This window comes from Podarcis cretensis (assembly GCF_951804945.1).
Source record: "Podarcis cretensis genome assembly, chromosome: 5".
Classification (NCBI taxonomy): Eukaryota; Metazoa; Chordata; class Lepidosauria; order Squamata; family Lacertidae; genus Podarcis; species Podarcis cretensis.
This window is the reverse complement of record NC_137174.1, coordinates 13914564-13939257: the sequence shown is the minus strand read 5'-3', so window position 1 is coordinate 13939257 and position 24694 is coordinate 13914564. Positions and strand designations below refer to the sequence as shown.

At 45.0% G+C, this 24694-nt stretch overlaps 1 protein-coding gene and 1 long non-coding RNA gene across 11 annotated transcripts in view; one reads left to right on the top strand and one right to left on the bottom strand.

The window, feature by feature from the left end:
* LOC307215813 overlaps window positions 1-3845 on the top strand; it is a 31055-nt gene extending 27210 nt beyond the window's left edge. The window contains exons 1-3 of one of the 2 annotated variants that reach the window (XR_013838630.1): window positions 556-1693; window positions 1730-2939; window positions 3720-3845. This is a non-coding gene — a long non-coding RNA (uncharacterized lncRNA). Of the gene's footprint in view, window positions 1-555; window positions 1694-1729; window positions 2940-3719 lie in introns of those variants that run through there. The other variant, XR_013838629.1, reaches the window with a different exon arrangement.
* Window positions 3684-24694, bottom strand: part of PAX2 (paired box 2) — a 145100-nt gene continuing 124089 nt past the window's right edge. For 5 of the 9 annotated variants that reach the window (XM_079975303.1, XM_079975305.1, XM_079975298.1 and 2 more), the window contains 3 exons: window positions 15718-15819; window positions 9290-9376; window positions 3684-3898 (listed from right to left, as the gene is read on the bottom strand). In XM_079975303.1, the coding sequence (XP_079831429.1) occupies window positions 3708-3898; window positions 9290-9376; window positions 15718-15819 (380 nt within the window). In that variant the 3' untranslated portion in view covers window positions 3684-3707. Of the gene's footprint in view, window positions 4603-9289; window positions 9377-15717; window positions 15820-24694 lie in introns of all 9 variants that reach the window. The other 4 variants (XM_079975306.1, XM_079975300.1, XM_079975299.1 and 1 more) reach the window with 2 other exon arrangements.

Sequence of the window (24694 nt, the reverse complement as noted above, 5' to 3'; positions counted from 1 at the left end):
ATTTTAATTGTCACTATCCATGGGCGAGAAAACATGCAACAGCCCTGTCTCTCCACGAGGGCTCATTACCACTAAAGACACTATTCTTTTAAAGAACACTTACAGATCACCCAAGGTGTCTGTTGCAACAGAAAATGTCTTGCTCCTCCCATCCCTCCCATTCTATAAACTCCCCCCGCCCTCCCGCTTCCCCCTTTCTGCAGCTGAGCCATTCCTGGCTGACGTAAAGAAGGCTGTAGTTCATATTCCCTGTGGACTATGTCAGTTGCAAGTGGCTTCTGGGATCCTTTCCCCCAACACAGAAAAGTAGATACAGTCAAGGTTGTTCCTTTTTCTACCTGGGATGAATTTAGGGAGGAGATTCAGCTGAAGAGGCCAGTTAAATGAAAGAACAACATGACAAGACGGACGAGAGGGAGATAACAGAGGGTAGTATTGGTTGCCAACCTGAAACATCCCCCGAGATTTCTCTCCAAAGGTGTCCAAATACTCAGGCGATACTAGCAAGCAAAGAATCACAACACCCCGCCAGGTTAGGGTGTTTTCTTTTTATTCCTATTGTACAGCTGGGGAAACAGAAAGCACAAGGTGGCACAGCATGCCCAAATAAGGTCCCAAGGGGGTAAAAACCCCTCCAAAGTCTTCAATTCACCTATTTGCATTGGCCATCAGACAGCCCTCTGTGGAAAGGGAGCAAAACTATAGGGAGAGCAATGGAGAAATATACCATGGCAGCAAAAGTAGAGGAATCAGGACACATGGGCAGAAATGCAAAAGATGCTAACATTTTTTTCATATTTTTTTCTTTTGCATAGAGAATATTTTCCCCCATTCATTTTTTTTGTGTGTTTTTCTTTCCCTGCCTTTTCAATTTTTTTGTTTAGGTTTTTTTATTTTATTAAAAAAAGAGAGTAGTGGTAAAGTCAACCACTTTTTTTGGGTGGGGGGCTGCTGGAGGTTGCCAGGGAAAAGGCCTTGTCAGGCTTGTTTGTTCCCACAGAGTCCGAGTTTGTGCTGTGCTTTATTGAACACAGAGCTTTGTTTTCAGTGAGCACAATGCGATTCGAACAGTACAGACGGTGCGTTCTTTTATCTACACGATGAGGTGAGCCTGTTTCAATCACTAGCATGATGAAGATGGAGAATGGGCTTATATACAAGAGGAATTGCCTTCACATTACAAACATCATCTTCCTACAAAGCAGCAAATTTCCCCCCGCAAATAACAAAATATTAAATAATCTTTGCATTTCCCGCATTGTCCAGTCCAGTTGAATCTATATGAATATTGATGGTTGTCTTCCGTAGAATAGCATCACGTAAATCCCTTGTCGGTTACTAAACTTAACTATAATACTGCTTTACAATGCAACCCACCAACTGTAACTCAAAACAGCAGGGGCCAACACAAGAAATTCTTTGGCAAATGTAATACACATTTGCAGGTGGCTCTTCAGAAGACAAGGTGGAAAGACTTAAGACTCAGCCTAGTAGTCCTTTGCATAGGATGTTCCAAATAGAATTGCTTACTCTCTTTATGATCATGCCAGGCCAAATCAAAATCAATGTAACATTATCTATGTCAGCGGGCCCCAAATCAAGCCAGTGGTTATGGACAGACATATATTCCCCTTCTTTTCTACCAGTGTAAGTAAAAGACCATGACTATTCTCAGTTGCATCTTCCTTTATTTGTGTTTTCCTGAACCAGATAATTTTAAGTAGGTGAGATGTGTCAGTGTTCTTATACTCTTGCTTTTCTGGGATAGCCAAAGTTGGGGCTTCAAGGACCTAACAAGTTTTCAGTTGACCCAGTTAGCTATTTTCCTTCCCAGACATTCTGGGGTACATTTAACACTAGTCAAATGGGCAATAGTACATGTGCCGTTCCCCAAACAGAGTCATAAATACAGGCATGAGCAACTGGTGTGTATGTGTGTGTTTAAATTGTTGAGCGATGTAGGGACCCTAGCTGGATAAAGCTGAATTTGGGATGAGGTTTGAGGAAGCACTGAAATAGTTTCTGTTTGCCCAATATTTCTTTGTGTGCACTGGATGAGATAAAAAAGCAGGTATATTTACAGAATGATTTCCTGCTACAACCTTATAATTTGGGGGTGTTAATGGCATACAGTATATAGCACAGATGTGGATATAGGTAACTTCCGTAGGCCTGGAACATAAAAGCCTGTTCTTGTGAGTGTCTGTGACAAGCAAACAATTGTTTGAATCGTCTCAGACAAAATATAGGTGAATTAAAAGAGAGTTGGTCAATTCACCTGGGGCAAGCAGGTTACAGAGAAAAATGGAAAGGCGCCATTGGAATTCCTGGCGATCAACATCCTTTGTTGATCCCTATAAAAGGGGTTTATAAAGCAAAAGTATTGCCCCAAATACAGAGACCTCTTATTTCCCCTTGGATATGGCAATTTAGAAAAAGAAAACAGGGCTAAAAACCTTCTGCTTTACACTAGTTTGAAATTTGGTCCGCACTCTGCCTTCTGGAGATGAAAACTGGAGGAGGAGGTTGTGTTCGCCCCATGAATGCTTTCCCTTTCCCCTGTTGATAACTGCTCACCACATACCAGATTTATGAAATACAAAATGTGAGCAAATTTTGTTCTGCCATCTTCTGCTTAAATGTCACCCTTCACAGCCAACCCTGCTGCAAATTCCACATGCAAAAACAATGTCTGTAAACCATCAGTTAATGCAGATGTGCCTTTCTGCATGAAATGGCTCCAATCTGCATGCTTATTTTTGATCCTGGCATTTTGAGAGTTTGCATAATTTGGGATTTTTTAACCATAGGATATTTCATGGTGTGGTCGCAAGAGGAGACGAGCGCTGCTTACGGAACTTAAAGCGGATGCCAAGATAAGAGGATGGAGAGGGATGCAGGATCCCACCTCTCTGTTGCAGCAACCTTTTATAAGAACGGTAACTGCGTGTTTTTATCTATGGGTCCACAAAGACAGGAAATTAGCCTTAAAATTAAAAAAGAGTGAACTTCTTAGAAATCCAAATTCTGCTCAGTTTTTAGGCATGCAGAAACAAGGAAATGAACAGCCCCCAGGAACAGGGAAGTTGCTGTGCTGACTGATGTAAGACTCAGTTAAAACAAGCTTGAGGTTCAAGGATAAAACACCTGCTTTTTGCTGTATGCCACTATTTCAGAGTACTACAGTTCCATGGAGAGTAGAAACACCCCCCCCCCTTACCCCAGACCTCTAGTCCATATTGGTATAGCAGATATGGAAGGACAGAGAACCAGAAAACATTCCCAGTTAGTCTGGAATTGTTTTTGTCCAGTGTCACATGCCCGAAATGTTTCTACCCCTTCAGCAGTGATTAATGAAATGTGGCACACCAGTCGCTGGGGGATTTAAGCTTTTTCCTTCATAAATCTTGCTGGAGTTGTGTATTAGGTGAACAAGTTCCCCCACAGAATACACTTGCACTCCTCTCCGCCATGCATGTAACAACTCCGGCGCGTAACAGGAAAAGAATGAAACCTAGGAATGAAAAGGGAGAATTATTCTTCATGTCTGCCGTTCAGGCTGGGGAGCTATTTCAGCTTGTTTTTGCCAGGACTTTTTGATTTTTAGAAAACAGGGGGGATTTGTTCATTTCCCTCCCCTTCTTTTTTTGTTTGTTTTTTTTACAGACCTTCAGGACAAAGCATTAAAAACAGTTATATTTATATATCTATTTATATAGTTCTTGATTTTGCCAGCAGGTTGACATCGCTCCATACTCCTGTCTGACTTGACTGTAGGTGTGTGTGTGCATATGTGTGAGAGACTTGCCATCCCAACTCCAGCCTGTAAGGTTATGACATCGGACGCAGTCATTCTTCGGATGGAACGGTAAGGAAACCAAGGCCTTATTCAACCAACCTATGGAGGAAATGGGAGGGAAACGGGTCACACAAAACAACCCTTGTCGGACACACAGGATGACACAGGTCTTTCCCCCCTTTGCTAGACCGAGCCAGAGTTGGTCCCCTCTGGCTTCCGGGAACCGTCGCTTATCATGCGGAGATGTTTTTCACAGACGATCTCTTGGGGGAGAACAATGAGTTGGTACGCAGCATTCTCTCCTCCGTTACCTTCTGTCCAAACCACTCCCAAAAGACGACAGTGCAGGCTATATATTGCTCAGATTCCCCTCAGGCTTAAGAGGTTTGGGAAGGCTAGAGAGCCGAGGAACAATTTGTGTGGGGTGGTCTGAAGTACTGCAGTGGCAATAGCGACAGGAGCAGGAGCACTGGCCGCAGGCCTGCTTTTGCCATCAATCCAGTGAAGTAGCTTGGTTGGGTTACAAGGGGCATGAAGTTCTCAAAAATGTGCGGTATTCCATTACGTTTCTGCAGTCTGAAAGAGGGCGGAGGGGGCAGAAGGGGCAGGCGAGGGACACGGAGAAAGTTTTCTTCATCCTTCCGAGTGGCGCAGAATGTTCATCAGACAGGTACAATATGGAGGCCTAGGCTGTCACCCTGCAGTTTCATGTGGTTTCCATGGTAACTAGTGGCGGTCATAGGCAGCGGCAGCAGTGGGAGGTGCGGAGCCCCGGGATGTGGCACTATAATAATAAGGGGAACCTGAAAGTTAACACAGGAGAAGAATGGACTGATTGAAAGGACATACAGTAAAATAAAATAAGAAAAGAAAGGAAGAGAAAGAGAGAGAGAGAGGCATATTAAAAGGAACTAGAGACAGAAACCCGAGGATGGGGACTTATTAGTGGCCAATACAGTGGTGCCTTGCAAGACGAAATTAATTCGTTCTGCGAGTTGCTTCGTCTTGCGATTTTTTCGTCTTGAGGAGCGCGGATTCCCCGGGTATTAAAGGCTTTAAGAAAAAGGAAGCAAACCCGCAAGACGTTTTCGTCTTGCAAAGCAAGTCCATAGGGAAATTTGTCTTGCGAAGCAACTCAAGAAACGAAAAACCCTTTCGTCTTGCGCGTTTTTCGTCTAGCGAGGCATTCGTCTTGCGGGGCACCACTGTATAAAGAACAGGGAACCTGCATTTGCTAAATTACCATATTTTTCGCTCTATAAGACACACCAGACCACAAGACGCACCCAGTTTTTGGAGGAGGAAAACAAGAAAAAAATATATTCTGAATCTCAGAAGCCAGAACAGCAAGAGGGATTGCTGCGCAGTGAAAGCAGCAATCCCTCTTGCTGTTCTGGCTTCTGAGATAGCTGCGCAGCCTGCATTTGCTCCATAAGATGCACACACATTTCCCCTTACTTTTTAGGAGGGAAAAAGTGAGTCTTATAGAGCAAAAAATACGGTACATAGTGCTAGTCACACAGAAAGAGTTCTGGTGCAGCAGCTGCATTCTGGATTCCAGTTAGATGATGTTCAGGAGGATAACCTAGATTCATAGGAGCCAACTCCTAGAGGCCAAAGGTCCCTTTGGCCTCCTAGTAAAATATTTGAGGGGGTCAGTCCAAGTTGATGGACATTGCCATTCAAATGGTATGTGTCTTGTGATTGATTAGGTGGGGCAAAATATTGGGCCCCACAATATTTATTCAAGTTGGCACCCGTGCCTAGATTCCTCGTGTAGCAATTGCCTCATGCCTGCATTCATAGGAATAATTCCACTAAAGCACCTCATGGATACCAAATGTCAGATTGGAAACCTCTCTGCTGTTCCACCACAATTACAATTCAGAATGTTTTGTAAGGAATGTTATGGTGCTGAAAACTTTACTCGCTTTGTGAGCTTACTGAGCTTCAAGCTTCCCAAATACCTGGGTTGCCTGGTCCACTCCAGGGAGGGAAAGTACTGATCTGGTTTTTTAAATTAAAGAAATGGGTACATAGCCTTCTTTGTATCGTGTTAAATATTCAGCCCTGCTAAATATTCAGGGGTGTTGAAAATCAGGGGAGGAAAAGGGGTGGGCCTTTAAAACAGCGATTAAACTGATGGGAAAAGGGGAGTTTGTAAAAAAGTGTGACATATTTTACAAAAGGGCTGTTGGCTACTGCTAAGGGCAAGGCCGATTTTTGCAACAACAAAACCAGAAGAGCACAAACCTGAAGCATGTGGTGCAATGGATCAGTGTGTCTGGCTGTTAGCCAGGCTGGTAGTTCAAGCCCACCCAGGGATGGGTGTGGGCAGAAGTCCAGCATTGCAGCGGGTGGAATAGATGACCCCTGGGGTCCCACCCAACTCTAGAATTGGGTATAGAACATGTCTGCACCTGCCAGTTTTATGTTACAAGTACTGAGAAGTGGAGCACAGCGTTTTGCTTAAACAGTCAATTTTAGGGGACTTGAGGTGAAGGTGTAGGAAGGGCCTGAACCAGCAAAAGTATGGAATTGTTTCTAGTCCCTCTGTCTAATAATAATAATAATAATAATAATTTATTATTTATACCCCGCCCATCTGGCTGGGCTTCCCCAGCTACTCTGGGCGGCTACCAAAAATATATATTAAAATACTCTAATACATCAAATATTAAAAGCTTCCCTAAACAGGGCTTCCTTCAGATGTCTTCTAAAAGTCTGGTAGTTGTTGTTCTCTTTGACATCTGGTGGGAGGGCGTTCTTATGTTGCCCATTAGTTTGTTGCTTATGTTGCTATCTTATGTTGCCCGTTAGGAAGCTGGACTAGATATGCCTTTGCTCTGATGCAGCAGGACTGTTATTATGTTCTTATGATGTGTGCAGAGGAACTGATCAGATTCTTAGGGTGGTGCGTGTAGGACCAGAGAAAGGAAAGGGTGCTCAGTAACAGCCAAATCAACTAGGTAAGACCCCCGTGGCTTTTTGGAGAAATACCCTCGCAGGTGGAAGATATCCTTCTCTGTGAGTTTCTTCACACAGTCAGTAAACAACTGCTTTTAACGCACTTCAATTTCTGATGCGTTTACATGATCAAGGGGCTAATCAGATGCAGAAAAGAGATGGAAGCTAATGAAAAGAGCCCCGTGAGAATTAAAGACTCTTGTCTCAAATCTGTTTCATATTAGGATAAATGGCTCTGTAAATAGCTGTGAGGCCCTCATCTCAGGCATGCAGAGATTGGGGTACTTTGGAATTCGCTGCGAGTACACAGGGGAGCTCACGTGGGAAAGTGGGTGGGATAAAACCCTCTGGGGTTCTGTGCTTACACAGGAGGGACTCGATAATATTTATTTTGCCCGTGCATGAATGCTTCTCTAAAGTGCCCAGAGAGCATGATGTACTGAGAGGGAATGTTGCAGGTCATCTTCGGTCTAGGGCTAACTACTGTATTTTTCGCTCTATAAGATGCACCAGACCACAAGACGCACCTAGTTTTTGGAGGAGGAAAACAAGAAAAAAAATATTCTGAATCTCAGAAGCCAGAACAGCAAGAGGGATCGCTGTGCAGTGAAAGCAGCGATTCCTCTTGCTGTTCTGGCTTCTGGGATAGCTGCGCAGCCTGCATTCGCTCCATAAGATGCACACACATTTCCCCTTACTTTTTAGGAGGGAAAAAGTGAGTCTTATAGAGCAAAAAATACGGTAATCCTCATCTGGTCTGACACCTGAGCCTTCCAGTAGCAGTCTGTGGGAGGGCTAGACTGCCCATGCAGCCATCACCCTGACCTGCTTAAGTAAATTGCAGCAATGCCGGAGTCTGGAGCTACTTATCCTATCTTCTATTATAACAGACCCTCCAAGTGTCCCTATTTTCCAGGGACAGTCCCGGATTTACAGAAGTTGTCCCAGTTTCTGATTTGATCTCATAATGTCCCATTTTCCCTTAGGATGCCCCTATTTTCATCGGAGACATGTTGGAGGGTATGGAGTTATGCAACCCCCCGAGCCAAGGAAATAAGTAAGTGTACAACCTTGGACATATGGAGGCAGCCCTATATAGGGAAGTTTTTAAATGTTTAATGTTTTATTATGTTTTTATAGATGTTTGAAGCCGCCCAGTGTGGCTGGGGAAACCCAATTAGATGGGTGATGTACAACTACTACTGTTGCTGTTGCTGTTTGAATAGGACGTCCCTATTTTCACTGGAGAAATATTGGATGGTATGTTATAATGGTGGTCCAGAAGGCCACATCCTGTCCTGTCAAATTGGCCAACTTTTGCAACAGGAGTTTCCATAGCCTCTTTTTTCACATGCCTTTCATAAAATGGGGGGGGGGGGGCAGCTGGAGACATAGCTGTTAGGAAAACTGAAAGTTGCATGAGTGCTGCACACATTTATTTTCTGTTATCTTTGTTGTTTTCTGGTTAGGTTTTGCAGGTTTCTGAAATGCTACAAAACCCTACAGAACCAGTTTACCAGAAACAGTTCCAGAATCAGTACACTCTACGGGACTACAATCTGTTTCTAGCCAGTTTGGTCCTGTAAAAACTGAGGTAGGTGGCTGTCTGAACACCACTACCTGCCATTTTCAGGTTTTGAAAAGCTTTGCTAACTTAGTAATAGTGAGATATTAATGATTCTGGAATAAACTATGACTATTACTAAGTTGAGGGATGCGGGTGGCCCTGTGTTCCATAGAGCCTAGAGCTTGCCGATCAGAAGGTTGGCGGTTCAAATCCCCGCTATGGGGTGAGCTCCTGTTGCTCGGTCCCTGCTCCTGCCAACCTAGCAGTTCGGGAGCACGTCAGAGTGCAAGTAGATAAATAGGTACCGCTCTGGCAGGAAGGTAAACGACATTTCCGTGGGCTGCTCTGGTTCGCCAGAAGCGGCTTAGTCATGCTGGCCACATGACCCGGAAGCTGTACGCCAGCTCCCTCGGCCAGTAAAGCGAGGTGAGCGCCGCAACCCCAGAGTTGGCCACGACTGGACCCTAATGTTCAGGGGTCCCTTTACCTTTACCTTATTACTAAGTTATTAAAGCTTTTTAAGCCATTGTGTCCCATTTCTTTTCCATACTATCAAACACTGCCCATTGTCTTATAGGGTTTTCTGTTAATTGATTTTGCCAACGGTGTGTTCTTTATAACCTTACTGTTCGCTGCTTAGAAACTCTGGTGTTAAGCAATGTATACCTTGTTCAAATAAATAAATAGCCTTGCAAAACAGAGACGTGGGCAGGGGTGTGGAGTGGGGGAAATAACTAAAGGTACCTCATTTGTATAAATGATCAGGTCATCCTCAAATTATTAACTGCCAGGAACAATGAACTGAGCTGATGGCTACATCATGAAGTCATTTGAAGGTGGGAATGTTCCCTCCATCCCACCCCCTGGTGAAATAGAAACAAAGAAGGAAAAGAAAACAAGGAGACAAACAGAAGGAGAGAGCAAGAGATGGAAGGGGATGCAAGAGAGATACTCACTTAGTAACGCAGGGTTGCTGAACCTCCAGGCCTCGTTGTAGGTTGTGTACTGAGGGTGGCTGTAAGGATTTCCTGAGAATTCACTCCCTAGAAAACAGCAAAGGAGGGGGTGAGTCATTCATTAAGTATGTTGCACACTGAAGGTAAGGGAGCAAAATTGTGACAATGCCTAACAGGGGAGAGGGGGAGCGTGAAGCCACACTTGTGAGTTTTCTCCTTGCTACCCGTGTTTCCTTGTGCTTTCTCCATCTCCCCACTTTCATAATAATAACAATAATTTATTATTTATACCCCGCCCATCTGGCTGGGCTTCCCCAGCCACTTTGGGCGGCTTCCAAAAAAATATTAAAATACTGCAATACATCAAACACTAAAAGCTTCCCTAAACAGGGCTGCCTTCAGATGTCTTCTAAAAGTCTGGTAGTTGTTGTTCTCTTTGACATCTGGTGGGAGGGCGTTCCACAGGGAGGGCGCCACTACCGAGAAGGCCCTCTGCCTGGTTCCCTGTAACTTGGCTTCTTGCAGTGAGGGAACCACCAGAAGGCCCTCAGAGCTGGACCTCAGTGTCCGGGCAGAACGATGGAGGTGGAGACGCTCCTTCAGGTATACTAGACCGAGGCCGTTTAGGGCTTTAAAGGTCAGCACCAACACTTTGAATTGTGCTCGGAAACGTACTGGGATTTCGTACCATGATTTCAGCTTTGCCTGTGAGGACTAACGCAATGCAGGCATTAAACGTCTTCTATTTCTGACGTGCTGTTTCGGAGGATTTGGTCTGCCTAACCTACGGACGCAAATTGTGAGCTGGGGGGAAGGGGTGGTTTCAAAGGAGTGGGTGCAAAGCTGCCCTTCCACTTGCCCAAGGGGACGTCTCCCTGCTTTCCTCTCCCCCTGCGGCCACCAGCACACCCTCAAAATCTGCTCCAAGCAGTTGGGAGAACCCTCTGGAGCAGATTTTGGGGATGTGTGGAAAGAGAAGAAGAAGAAGGGGCAGTCCTTCTGTGTGAGTGGAATGCTGCTCATACAGTGTTAGATACAACCTCAAGGTGTTCTTAATATATAAAATACTGTATTTTTCGCTCTATAAGACGCACCAGACCACAAGACACGCCTAGTTTTTGGAGGAGGAAAACAAGAAAAAAAATATTCTGAATCTCAGAAGCCAGAACAGCAAGAGGGATCGCTGCACAGTGAAAGCAGCAATCCCTCTTGCTGTTCTGGCTTCTGGGATAGCCGCGCAGCCTACATTCGCACACACATTTCCCCTTACTTTTTAGTAGGGAAAAAGTGAGTCTTATAGAGCAAAAAATATGGTATGTTGTATTTTCTAGGAAAGCTCAATCTCACCTAGGGATGGATGAATTCATTAATTTTGATTTCTCTCATTTTCCCAGTCTTAAGTACTGTTCACCACATTTCTGAATTAGTTTGTGGAGTGTCGTTGTTGTTTCAAAACCAGCATTTCACACTGCACATTTCTGCTTGTAGACACATTTATGCAAATAGTTCCCCCTAAAGTTATGCATTTTGTATATTGTTTTCACTAATATGTGCATTCCCCCCCCCCACTTTCCTCTAGGGGGTTGGTTACATGACGCTCAGGGTCCCATCCAAGTCTACATCTCTTTGATTCTAATATACCTTATTTTTTGCTCTATAAGACTTTTTCCCGCCTAAAAAGTAAGGGGAAATGTGTGTGCATCTTATGGAGCGAATGCAGGCTGCGCAGCTATCACAGAAGCCAGAACAGAAAGAGTGATTGCTGATTTCACTGTGCAGTGATTCCTCTTGCTGTTCTGGCTTCTGAGATTCAGAATATATTTTTTTCTTGTTTTCCTCCTCCAAAAACTAGGTGCGTCTTGTGGTCTGGTGTGTCGTATTTTTCGCTCTATAAGATGCATTTTTTTCCTGTTGGATAATTGCATCACAAAATTCGTAGAAGTGCAAATTTCGAATGTGCAAATTTTGTGTTTCGGCTTACACATCGTTTCAGGGAGCGCAAATTGGGTGGCTTTGCAAAAGAATGGAAATTGTGCAGAATTTCTTCCCCCACTCCTGTAAGGAAAGCATGTGCAGGGACTTGTCCAAGTCAGAGAGGAGTTTCTTCACAAAGCCCTATCTGTGTCTGTAAAAAGAAGTCTCAGCTGCTCCCCCGTCTCCCATCTGTATTGTCACCCTAAACTGTTTACAGTGAATCTGAAGTGCAGGTTAAGTAGAGGAGAAAGAGCCTCTCTCTCTCTTTCTCTCTCTCCAGAGCAGTCAAGGGGATCCAGGGAGGGAGAAGCAGCGAGTGTGAAAGGTGTTTATTGACGAGGAGTGAAAGGAAACGTGCTGCAGGATAATGAGCTTTTGAGCTCAACTGTGACCAAGAGGAACTGAGCTATCTCCTTCCCCGATCACTAATGAAACACATGTAATTTCCTCATCAGCACTGGATTCTGTTTAACTGCTCCCTTTACAGCAGACCCTGGCTGTGACCTGCTCTCTCTCGGCTGGTCCCAAAGCTTTTCTGCCAAAGCCTAGGATGTTCTGTAAACGTTGCCAAGGAGTCAGAAGGCAAGCGGAGGCCAGGCTTTGGAGGAATAACAAAGCGTCCCCACGGAGGAAAAGGGTCCCTGGACATTACAGGCCTGTCCTGAGGAACCACCACCCCAGATCGCCAGGAAGAGCTGTAATTCAGTATGCTGATGACACCCAACTCTATCTGTTGAGGGATGGCCATCCTGACTCAGCCCCAGACACACAAATCAGATGTTTGGAAGCTGTGGCTGGATGGTTACGTGAGAGCTGGTGGAAGTTAAATCCTTTGAAGACAGAGGTCCTTTGGCTGGGACAGGACGATATGGGATTGGAGGGGCAACTCCCATCTCTTGCGGGGGTGCAATTAGTGCCAGCACCGTCCGTTAAGAGTTTGGGTGTAATCTTCGACACCTCCCTTTCCATGGAGGCGCAGATTGCAGCTATAACAAAGGCGGCATTTTCCCATCTCCGCAAAGCTAAGCAGTTGGCTCCTTACCTCTCTCTCGCCCTGACCTAGCCACTGTGATCCACGACGGTCACCTCCAGACTGGATTATTGTAACTCGCTCTATGTGGGGCTGCCCTTGAGACTGACCCAGAAACTCCAGCGGGTGCAGAATGCCGCGGCAAGACTCCTTACGGGGTCCTTGCTGCGAGATCACATTCACCTGGTGCTATACCAGCTGCAGTGGCTCCTGGTGGCGTACAGGATCAGGTTTAAGGTGCTGGTTTTAACCTTTAAAGCCCTATATGGCCTAGGACCCTCGTACCTACGGGACCGCCTCTTCTGGTATGTCCCACAGAAGAACTTACGGTCTTCAAACAGAAACATCTTGAAGGTCCCAGGCCACAGAGAGGTTAGGCTGGCCTCAACTAGAGCCAGGGCTTTTTTGGTTGTGGCTCTGATCTGGTGGAACGCTCTGTCACAAGAGACGAGGGCCCTGCGGGACTTGACCTCTTTCCGCAGGGCCTGCAAGACAGAGCTGTTCCACCAGGCCTTTGGCCAGGGCACAGCCTGACTCCGTCCTTTGGCAATCTTCACAGAACTCTAGCCCAATGGTTGCCATCAATTTATTTGAATTAATTTTATAATGAAATGATTTTAGACTGTTGTATTATTTTATTGTTGTTAGCTGCCCTGAGCCTGGTTTCGGCTGGGGAGGGCGGGATATAAATAAAATTATTATTATTATTATTATTATTATTACAAGTGGAAGAGCATCATCTCTTTTGCATGCAGAAGTTCCCTGCTTAAAAACTCAGCATCTCCAGCTAGGCAGGGGAGAGAGGCGTCTCTGAAATCCAGGAGACCTGCTGCCAGACAGTGTAAAAAAATTTGAGCTAGATGGTTCAAATGGTCTGATCAGATGATCCTCAGGGTCCCTTCCTACAATACTATGAGTCTGAGACTCAGTCTAAAGCATCTTCCCACTCCATTTTCAAGCAGCAGGGGATATTCCTTTCACTAGCCTCATAGGACTTTGCTGGTCAATGTGGTTCCCCGGTGGTGTCCCCATTCCTCAGGGGAACTGGGTAACCAGGCTTCTCCCAGCTCCAGAAACAGGCTCACATAATATCTCTAGGGCAGTGATAACAACTGAGGGTAAATGAGAGAAACAGAAATTTATCTCCTGGAGACGGGGAGTACCAGCCAGGTGCCAATCATTCAGAAGGAAGGACTTTCCCCAAGTATCTCCTCAAAATTTAATACCCCTACCGTCTCGCCAGAGTGGTTCATGCTCTAGTTATCTCCCGCTTGGACTACTGCAATGCCCTCTATGTGGGGCTACCTTTGAAGGTGACCCGGAAACTACAATTAATCCAGAATGCAGTAGATAGACTGGTGACTGAGAGTGGCCGCCGAGACAATATAACATTGGCTTCCAGTATGTTTCCGAGCACAATTCAAAATGTTGGTGCTGACTTTTAAAGCCCTAAATGACCTTGGTCCTGTATACCTGAAGAAGCATCTCCACCCTCACCATTCAGCTGAGGTCCAGCACCAAGGGCCTTCTGGTGGTTCCCTCCCTGCGAGAAATGAGATTGCTGGGTACATGGCAGAGGGCCTTCTCAGTAGTGGTACCTGCCCTCCCATCAGATGTCAAGGAAATGAACAACTATCTGACTTTTGGAGGACATCTGAAGGCAACCCTGTTTAGGGAAGTTTTTAATGTTTGATGTTTTCTCATGTTTTTAAAATCTGTTGGAAGCCACTCAGAGTAGTTGGGGAAACCCAGCCAGATGGGTGGGGTATAAATAATAAATTATTATTATTTAAAAGACTTCTCTTCTTCACATGTACCTTAAGAATCTCTTTCAGTAATAATAATAATCAGCATCTAGACAAGTTGCCATCCAACCTGTTGTTGGTTTGCTGCTTTCCCATGATTTAAATCCTCACTTAGTTCAAGCCAACATGAATGCAAAACACGTAGGTTTCATATTCAGGACTGGCAACTCCTCAGTATTTCCAAGCTGTTTCAGTTTTGATCCATGTACATTCCCACAAGATGCTCTCCTGCCAGCAATAATGCCGGGATGCGTCTGTGTTTTGTTGTGTGTTCCCCACTTCCCTAAACAGTGGGATGTTCCAGGGCATCACTCTACAGATGTGGTTTCCTTTGTGTGAGAGAGCTTACACACACACACACACACACACACAGAGGCAAAAAACAGTGGAGGGAAACAGCAGCAAGCACTCCGATGAGCAGCAGATCTACTACCCAATACCAGATCCCCAGAGAAAGCCCTGAATCTTCAAAGTTCCTTCAGCCAACACTTAGTCATCAGGTGTATTCTTACCCCAGTCTCCTCCCTTTAGTTTGCAGGGTGGAGAGGAGGCCATTATCCTATTCAAGTACACTGAGATTGCCATCTCCCTACCAATCATTAGCTCCCATCAGCCAACTATTCTGAGCTATTAGTAGCAATCTAGCTTGGCCAGCAATGCAATAGTGTTTGGAAGTGTGTGCACATAGCTATACATCTAACTGGCACACATATTAATCCTTTCCGTGTTTGCAGTTTTGTTCCCTGCGAATGCAAAAAGGGGAGCTGGCCTTTAAAAAAATAAGTTCATGAACTCTGATTCACTGAAAGGAGATGCAAGGTATGTTGATTATATGCGATAAAATGTGCACGCTCTCTGTATGCCTTAGGCTCACGCTGAGACCCATCAGGTGATTAGATAAAAAGTAGTTCTCATACAGAATTACTGTTGGTGCAGAATGCAATGGCCAGGTTGCTGACTGGGTCTAGACTGTCTGAGCCCATGAAACCAATGCTGGCCTGACTACAGTGGCTACTAATTAGTTCCTGGCCCAATTCAAGTGCTGGGTTTGACCTATAAGGCTGATGCAACCCAGTACCCCAATACTTCAAGGACTGCCACTCCTGAAAACAAAAGTCAAAACCACTAAGAGACAGATCTAACTTGACTGCCCACCAGAATATAATTGGTAGGGCCAAGCAGACCTCTCTTGGAAGGCTGCTCTAAATTTTGGGTACCATCACTGAAAAGTCCCAAACTCTTGTGCCCATCTGTTATACATCCAAGGGCAGAGAGAGGAGTGTCTTAGTGTAGCAAACTCATTCGGTTCCTGAGATATTCTGGTCTCAGGTCATTTAGAGGCCAAAAAAGTAGAATCAAGCCTGAAAAGGTTGGAGAAATAATGATTTGACTTACTGGCTCCACTCAGAACATTTGCAGCAGCTGCCATATTTTCTACCAATCGAAATTTCCCAACTGTTTTCAGTATCATCCAAGAAAACTCTGAGCTGGTTGACGAACAAACCCTCAAGCACCTTGCCCAAATATGACAAATTTGAAAATAAAAGCAATAGACTGTTCTTCTATCTAACTGAAACAGTTGCAAATGTGTCAGTTGCAAATGTGTCAGATGAACTTACCAGGCACCATTCCTGCAAGAGTTGAGGTTGGGTAGCTGCCCTGTCCGGTTGGTGGAACATGGGGTGGGTAGCCGGGCAAGGTTGTGCTTGCCATGTCACGACCTAGCAAGGAGAAAAAGCAGGGAGAGCCGATTTCAGTACAGTAGCTCAGGGTGTGAACTTTAAGGAAGGAAGCTGCTAGTTCACAGAGTGCACCTCAGCTACGAGCTCACTAGGTGGCATTTGGGTGTAGCAGGTTGTTTGGCAGATAAACATTCTTACCTCTACAAAGGCACCTGTACCTTCCTTAACAGAAGTTACAACGGCGCCTGTTGTGTTCAAAACAAACAAACAAAACCCTATGCGCTTTATTCAGTGATGCAGCTAGAATTGTATGCATGCTAGGTAAAGGTAAAGGGACCCCTGACCATTAGGTCCAGTCGTGGCCGACTCTGGGGTTGCGGTGCTCATCTCACTTATTGGCCGAGGGAGCCGGCGTACAGTTTCTGGGTCATGACTTAGCTGCTTCTGACAAACCAGAGCAGCGCACGGTAACGCTGTTTACCTTCCTGCTGGAGTGGTACCTATTTATCTACTTGCACTTTGACGTGCTTTCGAACTGCTAGGTTGGCAGGAGCAGGGACCGAGCAACAGGAGCTCACCCCGTCACGGGGATTAGAACCGCCAACCTTCTGATCAGCAAGTCCTAGGCTCTGTGGTTTAACCCACAGCGCCACCCACATCCCTTGTATGCATGGGTATGTATGCATGCTAACCCAGAAGTAAATCTGATTCCGTTCAATAGGGGCAGGAGCAGAATTGGGCAACCATGCAGCCCTATCCTATGCAAGGAAGTTGCACTGAATTCAAAGTGATTTTGTGCCAGGTAAACACACCTACTATTGCAACCTAAGTCTCAATTCCACAGCTTTACGCAAGGATTAATGGGTATGGATTGTAATATACTTTGCGAAGCTAACAAGTCTTTAATTACATAGGTTAGCTCAGTTGGTGGAGCATGAGACTCTTAATCTCAGGGTCATAGGTTTCAGCCCCATGTTGGGCAGAAGATTCCTGCATAATAATAATAATAATAATAATAAATTTTATTTATATCCCACCCTCTCCAGCCAAAGCTGGGCTCAGGGCGGCTAACAACAATCAAAATAATCCAACGATTCTAAAAACATTTCATTATAAAAATTAATTAAAATCAAATTGATGGCAACCAATAAGCAAAATTCTGTGCAGATTGCCAGAGGAGGGGGGTCAGGCTGTGCCTTGGCCAAAGGCCTGGTGGAACAGCTCTGTCTTGCAGGCCCTGCGGAAAGATGTCAAGTCCCGCAGGGCCCTAGTCTCTTGTGACAGAGCGTTCCACCAGATTGGAGCCGCGGCCGAAAAGGCGCTGGCTCTAGTTGAGGCCAGCCTAACCTCTCTGTGGCCTGGGATCTTCAAGATGTTTTTATTTGCAGACCGTAAGTTCCTCTGTGGGACATACCAGGAGAGGCGGTCCCGTAGGTACGAGGGTCCTAGGCCGTATAGGGCTTTAAAGGTTAAAACATTACAGCGGGTTGGACTAGATGACCGTAGTGCTCCCTTCCCACTCTACAGTTGTATGATTCTATGATATGCAGCCCAATCCTGGGAATTTAGCCCCATGTAATCCAGCTTCCTTTATTTGCAGGTTTGCTTTTGTATGATTGCACCCATAACAACACAAACGCTAATAATGAAATATGTAACAAACAACTCTAACAGCAAGTGTTCTTGACAGAGATGGGTGAGCTTTCAAAAGATTAATTTGGAAACTATCAGGAATAAGACTCTCTGAGGACTGAAGCCTTTTTATCTGCCCCTTTCCAAACTAAAAGCAGCTTGAGAAATTGCCGGACTGGTGGGAGCCTATTTCCCCCTCACCTCCAAACTAATTGAGCTCAAAAAGTGGATGTGCTGGAGAGCCTCCCACTCCCAGGAGCGTTTTGCAGGAGATGTGCTCACCCCTCACCCCGACATAGCTCCATTACATTAAACAGGAGAGATCTGATCCACCAATTCTTCTCCGGCTCAGATTTTAATCCAAGGGAGAGAAGAATTCTTAAGCTTGTAATGTTTGCCTCTCTTTAGTTGGTTGCACTGTAACAAGGAGAACTTCACCCAAATCGTTGGTTCTTTCAGGAAACATGGTTGCTGCAGTTCTTCTGCTCAGTATAATGGCATTTCTACATTTGGTCCAGGCATGTAGAAGCTGCCCAGCATGAGCCATTCAATTTCTCATCTACAGTTTGCATTTCTGTGATTTAAAATCAACTCCTAAGATGCTAAGGCCATCTATTGTAGGGGAAATGAGTTTTAAGCAAATGAAAACCACTGTTTCCCTATAGCTGCTAGGACAGAGGGTTTCTTTTTTGCTCAGTTTGTTCATTCAGAGATACAGAGAAGAAATGTAATGATCACAGGATTGTTGCAGTAGCTTCCTTGGGAATATGTAGAAACAAAAATACATAAGCAGAATAATGATGCAGGCACAGAGTTGAGAGTTGCAAGTGACAACTTTTTGGGTTGTAAGTTCTTATTGTTCCCAGTTCTTTTGTGGATACATGCATCCACCTGAAGCTATGGAAGAAATTATTTCCATTAAAAAAGCGGAAACAAAACCCTATGAGGGTGCATGGAGGATGCCTTATTATTAAGACTAACTTGCATAGGTCAGGAAGAAAGACGAGGACATGTTCACAGATACAGAAGATCACAGTTTGGTACTCTGTTCAGCTACATTCAGAATTGCTAATATGGATTAGAATGCCCATCCACAGTCATGGAGTGGTAGGGTAGAAGTCCACACTTTCAACTACTGAGTACCACAATTATATGATGGGTCAGCTAGAGCATTGAGGTGTAACTAAGCATATTAGTGGAGTCACAGGACTCGCTGGTTTTGTTTTTAATACAGTACACATAAAGTGATTTGCAGCATGTGTCTGAAAAAAATCTGAAGCCCAGCCAAGAAAGATGTCTCTAGCAACAAATTCTGAAGTGGCAAAGTTCCTGTTTTGTAGGCTAAACCAATGAAAGAAGAAACAAGTTATTTAAGAGATGGTTTTGAGCAAAACCAGATTGAAGCCAAAGTTGAGGCTCGAGGAAACTTGCCAAGGTTGCTCTGGTGTGGAAAATAAGTTTAAAATACGTTGGGTGAGACTTTTCTCCTGAAGATGAACTATCCATTCATTTGTTTTTCTCACCGGCATATAAGGCCCATCTTCAGAAACAGCTGCAGGCAAGCTTTTGTTTATTTCCAGAAGGAATTGTCCCATCAGGAGCAGAATTAAGTCCAGAATTATTACTGCTCCTTCTCCTTGCTGAATTTACTGCAATACCACTAGACACATGTTGTGTCTACTCTGGGCAGGAGGAAGCCAACCCAACTGCAGGGATTCTGGGTGAAATAAATAGTAATAGACCACCTAAATGTTTTATGGGAAACATTCAGTAGAGACCAGCTCTTTCCTCCAACCAAAGCTCTGGCACGACTTTCTTTCAGTGGTACATCTTCAAGGATAAGAGAACCCACAAATCACAGCCTTCATTTAAAAAGATCATCTCAAAGATAAGGCTAAAGAGATGCTAAAAGGACACAAAACAAAGAACTGAGTTAAAACTAGTGTGACTTAATCATAGGGTACAGAGGGCCTTTAAAAAGCTCTGATAAACATCTCTTTTTCTTAGCAAAAGGGACCCTTGGTGAGGGTGCTTTTTCTTTTTTTTTGAAGACCATTATTTCCACCCTAATCTTTTAGCACACAGTCTTCAGCCTTTCTCTGTTGCATGCTTTCCAAACACTTTTGTTATCTTGTTCACTTTAGTGTCCAGTTTGTGCCTTGCTTTATTAAACAAACAAAAACTGAAGGGATGTCTCTAGCAACACTCCCCAGACCCTCCAAATGTCCCTATTTTCCAAGGACAGTCCAGAATTTACAGAAGCCACCCCAGTTTCTGATTTGATCCCAGAATGTCCCACTTTTCCTTAGGATGTCCCTATTTTCATTGGATAAATGTTGGAGGGCATGGAGTTATGTGACCCCCGAAACAAGGAGATAAGTAACCATATATCTTTTAGAAGATATCTGAAGGCAGCAATGTATAGAGAGAACTTTTCTGGTGTTTAATGTTTTATTATGTTTTTATATATGCTGGGAGCTGCCCAGAGTGGCTGGGGCAACCCAGTCATATGGGCGTGGTGTAAATAATAGGATGATGATGATGATGGAATAGGACATCCCTATTTTTAACCTAGACAGCATCTTAAAAAGCAGAGACATCTCCTTGCCAACAAAGGTCCGTATAGTAAAAGCTATGGTTTTCCCAGTAGTGATGTATGGAAGTGAGAGCTGGACCATAAAGAAGGCTGATCGCCAAAGAATTGATGCTTTTGAATTATGGTGCTGGAGGAGACTCTTGAGAGTCCCATGGACTGCAAGAAGATCAAACCTATCCATTCCGAAGGAAATCAGCCCTGAGTGCTCACTGGAAGGACAGATCCTGAAGCTGAGGCTCCAATACTTTGGCCACCTCATGAGAAGAGAAGACTCCCTGGAAAAGACCCTGATGTTGGGAAAGATTGAGGGCACAAGGAGAAAGGGACGACAGAGGACGAGATGGTTGAAAAATGTTCTCGAAGCTACCAGCATGAGTTTGACCAAACTGCGGGAGGCAGTGGAAGACAGGAGTGCCTGGCGTGCTCTGGTCCATGGGGTCACGAAGAGTTGGACACGACTAAACGACTAAACAACAACAACAACATTTTTATCAGAGAAATGTTGGAGGGTATGACACCCCAGTCCACTGGGATTCAACCAGTTGCACTGGGCAGAGGTTTGAGTTCAGGTGGAAAAGAGTAAGGAGCAATCCAGAGCAGGAAGCAACTTGCGTTGAACTTCCAAAAACACATGCTTAGGTTTGGGCTCCCCGATGCACCTTTGCTCAGTTTTAGACAGGGCTGCATTTGGGCCATACCATGCTGGCTGAAAGATGACTTTGGGGAGGGGGGAAATGGCAGCAACATGAGTGTGAAAGAGAAATGCCTTGTGCTGCGTACAAAGGCTAACCTTGTTTGCACAGCCCTCGGGCACACCACTTTCCACAGCTCCTTCTTTCCTTGCTTGCTTTATTTCTTTTTTAAAAAAGCATTGAATCCCCCCCCCCCCCCGTGCTCTAATCCCTTTTAAACCACAGCATTTTTCAGGTGCTCTGTGTAAGTGAAACTATAATCTCTGGTAAAACAGACTGCTTAAACTGCTGTAGCATTAGGCCAATCGAGTCCACAGACCCTGGATTTCCCATCTGCCCAGCCACCAGCGAGAGGATTTCAGTCTGAAAGGCTGGCTAAAGCCCCAGCAATGGGAAAGAGCGGGACCAAGTCTTATTTTGCAAAGCTGCGGAGGGTTAAGAGACCAAAAGCTATTTGTCCTAGCATTTTGAAGCTATTCAAGACTGATCTTCCTTGTCAGGTTTTCAGGAAAAGATCAACCCATCCCATCCTTTCCCCCCTTCTAGTATTTATCAAGGTTTGGAAGGGAAGATATTTCACACCTCTCAAAGGATTAAAGAGTGAAGGAACCTGGAAGAGGATAGGGAGCAATAACAAACTGAGGGAGGGGGGGGGAGAGGAGAATATTGCTGGCTCTTGTAATCAGTGCATTCCTGATTGATCAGGCAAATGTTGGAGGATTTGACCTTTCTCGGCACTCAACCACTGAAAATGCCAGGTGGACCATTAACATGCCAAATTTTTGCTGGAATATCAACCGGTCATCCCAGGGAAATCTTGGTTTCTCAGAAATTTCTAGTCTTCTTGCCAACAGGGATTTAAAGGTTAAGAAGATGGGGGAGGAGTAAGACAGAAATCTGCTCCCATTTCCTAGTACTTTAGCCATTGAGATTTCTTGCCAGTACCATCACGGTGTCACACCACACTTGGAATGCTGTGTACAATTCTGGCTAGGTAAAGGTAAAGGGACCCCTGACCATTAGGTCCAGTCGTGGCCGACTCTGGGGTTGCGGTGCTCATCTCACTTTATTGGCCGAGGAAGCCGGCGTACAGCAGTTTGAAAGCACATCAAAATGCAAGTAGATAAATAGGTACCGCTCCGGCGGGAAGGTAAACGGTGTTTCCGTGCACTGCTCTGGTTCGCCAGAAGTGGCTTAGTCATGCTGGCCACATGACCCGGAAGCTGTACACCAGCTCCCTCGGCCAATAAAGCCTTTCTGTGTACACACTAGCCAGTATTTCTGTGCTGTACTCAAGTACAAAACCCAGCAGACTGGTGGATCTCTCAAATCCACATTAGGAATGCACACATTTTTCTTACGTGCACAAGGAATTCAACATATGGTGGATCACGTAGTAGGGAAGAGAAAGAAGTTGAGCCATGCTTGTTTACTGAGCTGCCAGGAGGCTGGCAGAATCTTACCTAATGCCCACCCCTTCAGGAAACCTTGAATGATTCCACTTCAATTGTTTTTTTAAAGCTCTTGGCCTTGGTAGGTTCCGGATATCACACACTGTCTCTCGCCTTGTCATTCGCCCCCCAGAAAACTTTGCCCATCCCTATCATAAACACACCATGAATCATTCATCTTTAACAGATTATGCAAATTGGGGGGACATAAAATCAATAATAATCAATAACTGCAGCCACTTAATTGCCAGCAAAGACATTTTTAAGAATGAGCATTATCTGCAGCCTTTTCTTGGGTAATGGCACCATTAATCCAAACGTTGGATCCTGGCCTAAATGTAGCAACATCCCTCCTCCACCGTTCCCCTCCCTGTCCTTCCCCACACCTCTGAGTGTGCGTTCTTAATTTCCAGTCTTTGCATTTCCTCTCATTACTGCTGGCACGCAACTCCGAATGTTAATGGTTCTTGCTTTTTTTTGTTACTCTGTGCCTGATTGAAAAGTCGCATACAGATTGAGATGTTAGTGTTAAACTGCCACCTGGGAACATCAAGCTGGGTCTGAAATGAACTTTTCTCCCTCGTAGAACCAGATGGATCAGCCAGGAGTGTTCCCGAGTGGGCCTGAGACTGTTCCAGGGCAGTGGAGTGGGGGGAGGAAGAGAAACACTTCTACTCCAGCTTAGGGGGTTCTTTGGCAAGAATCGACATCCTCTGCTTTTCTCAATCCCATTGGCACACGCCCTGTATTCCAAACCATGGCTGCTCCTCAATATCCTTGAAAGCGCTCCGTCTATCATTCTATCTATGAATCAACACCGCTTCCATGACACGTATTAATAAAACGAGATGGGAAGAGGACTTGCAAGTACCGTATTTTTCCATGTACAATTCATAAAGACAGAGGTTTTTTTGGGGGGTTGCCCACAATCTCTCACCCGCCTGACCACCACTGCCAATCGCACACCTCGCCAAAGCCACCAATCGTCTGCCTGCTTGCCGCCAGCAGCTGCCAATCGCCCGCCCGATTGCTACAGCAGCGGCCAATCGCCAGCAGGTCTTGCTGCGGCCACCATTCACCCTCCCAATTGCCACAGCAGCAGCCAATCATCAGCAGGCCTTGCCGCAGCCACCAATCACCCACCCAACCGCCACTGACAATCTCTTACTCGTGGCTGCCACCAATAGCCTGTCCCCCCTCTGCACTATCCATGTATAAGACGACCCCCAATCTTAAACACTTTTTGATAACAAAAAAGCATTGTCTTATACACGGGAAAATATGGTTACTCACGTGACTGGAATGTTACATGGGGAGGATTTGCATATGTAGCTAGCCAGTGCTTTTTTTCCTGAAAAAAATGTTTAGTGGTACTCTGATTTCCCTATTCATATTGAAATACTGCCCCTCAATGAGGCCAAACTTAGATTCACAAAATGTTTAGAGGTATGCGTACCCCTGCGTACCCCCAGAAAAGAAGCACTGTAGCTAGCTCATGTTAAATACGAGTAGCTGTATGCACTCATTCCTCTTACATCACTTTCAGGCTTGGGAATGATTTGTAGGATCTTTCCTACGTTGATAATCCAAAGCATGTGAAATAATAATAATAATAATTTTATTATTTGTACCCTGCCCATCTGACTGGGTTACCCCAGCCACTCTGAGTGGCCTCCAATGTATATAAAAACATGATAAAACATTACACATTAAAAAGCTTTCCTATATAGGGCTGCCTTCAGATGTCTTCTAAAAGTTATATAGTTACTCATCTCCTTGACAACTGAAGGGAGGGCGTTCCACAGGGTGGGTGCTACTACAGAGAAGGCCCTCTGCCTGGTTCCCTGTAGCTTCACTTCCCACAACGAGGGAACCACAAGAAGGTCTTTGGTGCTAGATCTCAATGTCTGGGCTGAATGATGGGGGCGGAGATGTTCCTTCAGGTAAACTGGGCCTATACTCTCCTAGATATACAGAAATCTAGATCTCTGTCATGACTGTGGAGTCAGGCTCCTCTTCTTTGGGGACTTAGGCTAGGGATTCAAAGTGGGAGAAGGAATCACCTTAAGTCCCGATAACACATACTGCAACAGAAGCAAATGGAAGTCCATTGAACCAGAACCTCTCTGGCCCGAGGAGGTTCAGTTGCCCATCACTGAGTTAAGGATTCCAGCTCAGATGCTCTACCAAAATCATAGCTTCCCCTTTTCTGTCAGAATCAATGGCTGCCCAAGCAGGCTGGGGTGTTTAAATGAAGAGGCTTCCATTACAGAAGGCAGAGCTAAATACTGGGAAAGAGTTGCAATTCCTATTTAAGCCTCTCTCTCAGGGCAACGACTGCTGAAACAATATCTGAGCTCTGCTCTGAGCCCTGGAAAGGTGCTGTCCATGGTACCATTGAAGCCTTGCCTCCCTATTGCTAACTCATCTAGATTAGGAATATATTCTCCATTTAGCCTGTTTTGGAGATTGCTGGGAGGCCTCCTGAGGGAGAATCCAAATGGATGCCTCTTTTCTGAAGCAGCCAAGGATACATCTGATGA